Source organism: Vigna unguiculata, chromosome 9, assembly GCF_037176805.1.
Source record: "Vigna unguiculata cultivar grain cowpea cultivar isolate G323 ecotype 2 chromosome 9, ASM3717680v1, whole genome shotgun sequence".
Lineage (NCBI taxonomy): Eukaryota > Viridiplantae > Streptophyta > Magnoliopsida > Fabales > Fabaceae > Vigna > Vigna unguiculata.
This window is the reverse complement of record NC_140800.1, coordinates 35,347,334-35,354,954: the sequence shown is the minus strand read 5'-3', so window position 1 is coordinate 35,354,954 and position 7,621 is coordinate 35,347,334. Positions and strand designations below refer to the sequence as shown.

The 7,621-nt window shown below is 30.6% G+C and overlaps 1 protein-coding gene and 1 non-coding gene across 2 annotated transcripts; one reads left to right on the top strand and one right to left on the bottom strand.

Annotated features, from left to right (window-relative positions):
- The first annotated feature begins 207 nt into the window (after positions 1 to 207).
- Positions 208 to 3,486, top strand: LOC114163764 (F-box protein SKP2B-like). Its single transcript, XM_028048069.2, has 5 exons — positions 208 to 346; positions 873 to 1,170; positions 2,223 to 2,571; positions 2,674 to 2,815; positions 2,921 to 3,486. Exons 2-5 carry the CDS (start codon positions 911 to 913, stop codon positions 3,277 to 3,279), a joined length of 1,110 nt encoding a protein of 369 aa, XP_027903870.2. The 5' UTR covers positions 208 to 346; positions 873 to 910; the 3' UTR covers positions 3,280 to 3,486.
- A 1,828-nt stretch (positions 3,487 to 5,314) lies between these two features.
- TRNAQ-UUG (transfer RNA glutamine (anticodon UUG)) lies at positions 5,315 to 5,386 on the bottom strand. Its single transcript has one exon. It is a non-coding gene; the product is annotated as a tRNA-Gln (tRNA).
- Between the last annotated feature and the right edge of the window lie 2,235 nt (positions 5,387 to 7,621).

Sequence of the window (7,621 nt, the reverse complement as noted above, 5' to 3'; positions counted from 1 at the left end):
AAATTTACGTAATGTCATTTCTCATTTTATTTTCCATATAAGAAAGAACTTATAAGAGAAATTTCTTTCCTTTTTTCTTTATTTCTTTACTAGTTTCGGTGACTCTGGTGCTGACCTCCATTCTCATCAAAGGAGAGTACTTTACTTGGGACCCACTTAACCTGTCGCTGCCGCATTGATCATGCGTACACGTGGCAGCTATGCGTTGCTTGCCTCTTTCTCTCGTTTTTTCCTTTCTTCTCTTTATAGAGCTTCTCCTCCCATTCTCTATTCAGAGAAGCACACCAAAGCTTCTCTGCTCTTATAGGAACAAAAAAAAAAAAAAAAGGCGACAAAAGGGGCAAAGGTATTGGCTTTGCTCCTCTGATCGCATTCATAGTCATGTAGAACTATTTGTTTTCGGTTTTCATGTCTCTGATTAGAAGAAACCTTTTTTTATTTTAATTTTCCCAGTTTCATTTCTGATTGTTTCTTTCTCCCTTCCCCTTTGGTGATTTTATTTCTCTGTCTCAATTTTAAGTGCGCTTAATCTGATTTTAGAGAGGACCTTTTTGAGTCATCATTCTTCTGAATTGATCTTTCTGATGAGTCTCGAGAGTCAAGTTTGAAACTTTCAGCCAAGTCTTAATCATGTAATTGAGAAATAAGTGGCGGGTATTTATGTAATGTGCTGAATCCCTGAAATAGGATTATGCTCTTTAATTATTTTTTTATTTTTTTTTACAATTGTTTTTATCTTTCTGTTGTTTTGTGCGCATGGATTTTTCTTGGTTTGTGGTGATTATTGTTTTTCTTAAGGCTGTGTTTTCGATACTTTAAATCTAGGGATTCTCTATGCCTTATCCTTTGTTTTCCTCCCCCTTTTGTTACAGCTGTGAAAGTTGAAGCTTTTTGTTGTGCTGCAACTGAAATGGTTGGCAAGGATAATCTGAGGGCTGAGGACTTGAACTTGTGCTTTGAGAGACTTATGATGGTGGCTGGGAGTGGGAACAGTGAGAAAGGGGTGAACTTGAAGGTTGGGGTGATTACCGAGTGGAAGGATATTCCTGTTGAACTTTTGATGCAAATTTTGTCCCTTGTGGATGATCAGACAGTGATCACCGCTTCTGGAGTTTGTCGTGGTTGGAGAGATGCTATCTACTTTGGCCTTGCTCGTTTATCACTATCATGGTATATTGTTCTTTCTCTTGACGCTATGTATCTGTACCTGCTGGCCTTCTGTTTCTCTCCAATCGGGGATTTTGTTATGGTGAAGTGTTTTTGGTTACTTTTGATTGCTGGGTTTAGTTAATTTTGTTATGATGTGATTGTGAAACTGGTACTGTCTTCTTTTTTTTCTATTGCTTTTGTCATGATTTTTTTGTTCCTTTTTGCTTGGCATGGGGCTGAGCTGTTTGAATTGTTGTTTCCTTGGTTTGGGGATTGTAGAATCCCTTAGTTTGATGGAGAGTTTTCAATACTTTAAGATTGAGCTGGGATATTCTGATGAGAATGTGACCTGACACGTATGCGGTCAGGTAAATTTCTAATCGATTTAAGAGGTGTCGTGTGACTGTCTTGTGGGGTTGTGTTGCAAATCTTAATTTTTTCTTTGCCAAGGTGTTCTCGTGTCTGAAATTTTAGGCTCTCTAAAAATCTATCTCTTTATTGCCTGCATAAATTAGAAGATACAGCAAGTTGTGTGTGTATTTTCTTTTTGTGATAACGTAGTAAGCCTCGCCCCCTCTTTTTCTTTAGCCTAATATGTTATATTTATATTTATCTATCGATTTTTTAACTTGAAAACCTTTGGGTTTTTTAATGTTCCTTTTGCAACTCATGGTTCACCAGTTTTACTTTTCAGTCAATTTGGTATTACACTTATTTGTTAGCTGACTACAATCTATTTCTTAAAATGTTATATAAATATGTAAGTGCTCTTTTCTATAATGGATAGCGATGGTATGGCCAATAATTGCAAGTATAATTCCTGATGATCTTGACCAAGTTATTATTGTATGTTTTTCCGCTTTTGTGCTCAGTTCATTAATTTTCTTAAATGATTTGCTACAAAGGGATTTCTAGTGAACGCCTCACAGTTAATGTATTTGATTTGATTCAGTGGTACGGAGTGTTTGTAGTTATGGTTTGTGTTGGGAAAGAAACTGTTAGTTGAAGTGCTTGTAGTTATGGTGGAGTTCATGGAATGTAGTAATAACAACATGTAATTCGTCTCTCTTCAGGTGTAGCAAGAACATGAATAGCTTGGTCCTATCCCTCGTTCCTAAATTTACAAAACTGCAAACTCTAATCCTTCGTCAAGACAAGCCTCAACTAGAGGATAAAGCTGTTGAGACTATTGCAGAGTGCTGTCATGAATTGCAGATTCTGGACCTCAGCAAAAGCTTCAAGCTAACTGATCGTTCACTTTATGCTATAGCATTAGGTTGTCGCGAACTCACAAAACTCAACATCAGTGGGTGTTCAGCATTTAGTGACAGTGCTCTGGCTTACCTTGCCAGTTTCTGCAGAAAACTGAAAGTTCTAAATCTCTGTGGATGTGTTAGAGCTGCATCTGATACTGCATTGCAGGTAAGAATAATTGTGGTAGACTAGTTGGTTTCATAATCGTATAAGAATCAAAAGATTGCTTTGAAACTTTCAATTATAACCCATCGAGTCAATGATATGCAGGCTATTGGACAGTACTGCAATCAGTTACAATCTTTGAACCTTGGATGGTGCGATAACGTTGGTGATGTTGGAGTGACCACTTTAGCATATGGGTGCCCTGATCTTAGGATAGTTGACTTGTGTGGCTGTGTCCGTATAACAGGTATATTATTCCAGGCTTTAGTGATTTGAAATCCACATTGTGTTGGTCCTTGTGTTTCTCCTGATTTGGCTTTAACAGTTCTAACATTAAGGTTGAATATTGCAGATGATAGTGTGATTGCTTTGGCTAACAGATGCCCCCATCTGAGGTCTCTTGGACTGTACTACTGCAAGAACATAACAGACAGAGCAATGTATTCTTTGGCACACAGCAAGGTGAATAACAGGATATCAGTGAAAGGAGGAAATGATGAAGATGGGTTAAGGACTTTGAACATCAGCCAATGCACTGCACTCACTCCATCTGCGGTTCAAGCGGTTTGTGACTCATTCCCATCTCTCCACACATGCTCAGGGAGGCACTCACTCATCATGAGTGGCTGCCTCAACTTGACCTCTGTGCATTGTGCCTGTGCTGTCCATGCACACCGTGCATTCACCCATTTCCCTCACCCAGCTCATTAAGCTCCTGCTTTCATCATCTTCAACCTTCACTTCGAGGAAGTGCCTTTCTAGGGCTCTGAGAAGTGTCTTCTTGTAGATATGCCTGCATCATGTACATCTTCAACTTCTCTTTTAAAACTTTGGTTTGTTTTAAGACATTTTGGACGCCATACCTGGCTTGTTCTTAGTAAGCTTTTTAAGTTTATGGAAAGACCTGGACTTTTTAAATCTGGATGTATTGTTTTATGGGAACTGTATAGCACATCTTATTTCATGGTGTTCTTAAATTTGTGGAAACTTAAGTTAAGAAAATAATTTTTTTTTTCATTAAGTATTATTTATGGAGAAATTAAAAAAAAAAAAAGATTCGAATTTTTAATGTCAATTTTTAAAATTAATTTTACATCTCAGTTTTTTGGAAAATAATAATGAGTTTCAAACAGGCTATGATATTGAATTAAATATTAGTTTGAGAAAAAGAGTCATATGCCATGGAAAAAGATACGATTGCTTGTTTGATGAGCTGTTGTTATGTGTAGAACCTTGTTTTTTTTATTTTTTATTTTATTTTACAAAATGATACAGTTCACTACTACAGTTGAACTGGTATAGTGTACATGTATGTCATATTATACATTTATACATTTGACTATTATGTTTGACAGTGCTTTTATGTTTTAACGGTACTTGCAGGTTATGGAAATTGCTTATAAAATAAACAAACATGTACTTGTACTTGAGGGTAGAATACGACAGGGTTTTTGATGATTATAGCTTTTTATATTTAATTTATTTTGAAATAACTTATAATTATTTCTGTTTACATAAATTATTTGCTTCTAACTAATTTACATAAGTATTTGCTTCTAACTAATTCCTTTCATTTTTTTTTTAATAATTGTAAATATACTTCATTATCACTTTCTTTGAGCTTATAGCTTATAAGTTATTTTAGTTAGCTTGTAAGTTATTTAATTTTGTTTCATTATCATTCTTTATATTTTAATTATTTTTTTATTATATTAATTTCTTTTACTTATTACCTATTTTAGTTTTATGAATACAATTAGTTATTGCATTATTTTTAGTGTTTGTTAACTTACCTTCAATGTTTGAAGCAATTCAAATTAGTTTTAAGAACATAAATAAAAATTTAATTATCACTCATTAGATGGAATCATTTAAATAAAATAATTTGTTCAAATAAAAAAAGCATATGCATCTTTAAAAAAAATAAATTAAAATACTTAAAAAAATTAATAAGAATGTAGCTATTTAAAAAATTAAATATAATTACGTAATAATATATTTGTGTTCAGAAACAAAATTTAGTTCTTTTACTTGACAACATTAACATAAAAGAATTTTAAAATTAAAAAATAAAAATAGAAAAAAACTTCTACTTTATTTAAAGCTTTTATTTTAAATTTTAATATTAAAAAAAGGTTTTTATGTAAAATTTAAAACCTGTGTTTATTATAACTAAAGTTAAATAAAATGAGTTGTATTATGAATATTAACATAAGTCAACAAAGTGAATATATAATAGAATTTTTTAACTTGAATTTCAACTATAAACATAATAAACATATTTTTCTTTCAGTACAAAAATGACTATATGTAAATGAAAAAAAAATGATAAAAAAAAGATTGTTTGCCATAAGCATCCCAAAATAACCTTAATAGAAAGCTTTTATGCGTTGTTTGGTGAGAAGGGAGGGTGAGATTATAAATATAATTTAGTGTGCGTAGGAAAGAATGTTTTTCAACAAATAAAGTTTAACACTCATCTGCAAAAACAAATATGAGAAAAACATAAGCTTTACCAACCACAAAATAAAAACAATGGAAGAAAGTTATCAAAGATTTTATTATCTTTTAACAAATTACGATGATTTACATTTAAAAAAAAAGAATTATTTGAAATAAATTTTGGAAAATTGATCCAAACCAAAATTTGATTTGCTTTTTGACAAAATTTAACTCTTTTAATTATGTCAAATATTTCTTGATAATCAAAAATAGAAATTTATACATATTGTATAAAAAAAGAAAAAGGTCCTACCGGGAGTCGAACCCAGGTCGCTGGATTCAAAGTCCAGAGTGCTAACCACTACACCATAGAACCATTTCATGTCATTTTAAGTTAATAAATAATTAAATAAAAGTTTTAAAAATAATAATCAAAATATAATTTATAAATCCAATTTATATCAAAAATTTGAAATTAAATTAATTCATGAAGAAACAATAAAATGATAAAGGTACTTTTTAGACTTGAGATTTTCAGTGGATTGTGTTCATTTGTTAGCAGTTTTTTAAGATTTCTAATACTGCGTACATTCAATATTATTTTCAGTTTTTATGATCTTTTTGTATTCGTATGATTAAATGTGAGGTCACCAATAATATTTTAATCTCCTTTGAGATATATGGTAGCACTCTGTTTCTCTTCGCACTTTCCAACTAAATTTTTTCTCTGTGTAAAGTTTCAAGATTTAATTAATTGAAACTTGCTTGAAAGCAAGTCCATTGCTTAACTAAATATGATATACTTATGCAATAAAACCTCACATTTAACAATTGTGTAAACTATACTTGTAACTTACACTAATATAAATTTTTATATTGAAAGCTACTAAAATTAAATTATACACTTTAAAATGCAAATACTATACTATTTATCTCTTCTCATGTTAAAGTAAAGATGTCCTTACATATGCACATTATAGAATGTTCTTTCGAAAGACAATTCAAAATATGTTAGTTATAAAAGATATTCATAGAGATGACATTGGACTTGAAAGTGAAAATTTCAAGAATAAATTTCAAATTTTTGGATAGATGAAATAATAAGAAAACATTAGGGTTAAATATGTTTTTGGTCCCTTAAATTTAGTGTATTTTGGAATTAGTCCCTCTTTGAAACTTTATACCAATTTAGTCCTTAATCTTTAGAAATGTATGAATTTAGTCCTTCTTACCAAATTTTGTTAAGTTTATTTGACATTTTAAACACATTTTATGATAATATTTGATTTAACATTAAAGCGAAAATGTGTCAAACGGTGTAAACAATTTAAATACTATCATGAAATACGCTTGAAACGCTAGATAAACTTAATAAAATTTGGTTAAAATGACTAAATTCACGCAATTTTTAAAGATGAAGGACTAAATTGGTCAAAAATTTTAAAGGGGAACTAATTCCAAATTTTACTGAAACTTGAGGGATAAAAAACATATTTAACAAAAACATTAATAGTATTCTAGATTGAAAAAGGGTTAACTTTTTCCTTTTGTATAGCTACCTAATCGAAATTCCTAAAGAAATGAAATGCATTTATATAAAATTCCATTGTTCTAATTTTAGTAAAAATATATAGTTAAAAGAATAAACACCAAAGAGTAAAATGATAAACAATAATGAGAATTGAGTTTCATCCATTTAATAATTACGTAATCTTCCACTTATAAATATACTATCTCCATCACCTAAATTCTATATTTCATTCCAAGTTAATTAGTGAATTTTAATAATTTTAAAGATTCCAACTTAATAACTAATTTCTTCATCTCTAAATTAGTGTTTGCAACAAGATGAATACTATTTTAAACCAACAACTCTAAATCATTCTTATTATTTAAAAAACATTAATACAAATATATAAATTAACTACGTAGATAGATTACATTTATAATAAAAACATATCCTATGTTTAGGCAGTGATATTTTTGAAATTAATGTCCTTGAAATTAATGTCAAAGTATAGACTACAATTTAATGAAGGAATCAAAGCCTATTTTGTCACAGTGACATTTTTAAAGTATTGTCAAAAAACAGGTTACAACGTAACCTATTATGACATGGTACATTTTTTAAATTATTGCCCAAAAATAGACTATAGTTCCATGAAAGAACTGTATAACCTATTTTGACGCAGTTATAGTTTTAAAATTACTATTAAAGAATAGATACCGATTCATTAAAAGAATCGTAACTTATTCTGACGTGATGACATTTTTTAAATTAATGTCAAAATATAAGCAACGATTCATTAAAGGAACCGTAGCCTATACTGAGACTGTCTGACTTTAGGGTACAATTTATTTGAAGGAACTGTAACGTAAACCTCCGTGAGTAAGGTTATTTTCTTAAATTTTTACTTATTCCCGAAAGTCATTGTTGCCTCCTACTTCTGCAAAACTCGTTCTCTTCCTCCTTCGTTGCAAAAGAGAGAAGATTTTTCTTTCCCTTTTCTTCTTCTATTTGGTTTGGAAGCACCCACGTTTAGGTTTGTGTTGGTTCCTTCTTGTTTTATTCCTCTTTTCTTCCTTTTTAATGTAAGGCCCATTAAAAATA

Coding starts and splice junctions, on each gene's coding strand:
- LOC114163764 (XM_028048069.2), top strand. CDS start 911: ATGGTTGGCAAGGATAATCTGAGGGCTGAGGACTTGAACTTGTGCTTT. Junction 1,171..2,222: donor GCTCGTTTATCACTATCATG/GTATATTGTTCT, acceptor GTCTCTCTTCAG/GTGTAGCAAGAACATGAATA. Junction 2,572..2,673: donor CATCTGATACTGCATTGCAG/GTAAGAATAATT, acceptor AATGATATGCAG/GCTATTGGACAGTACTGCAA.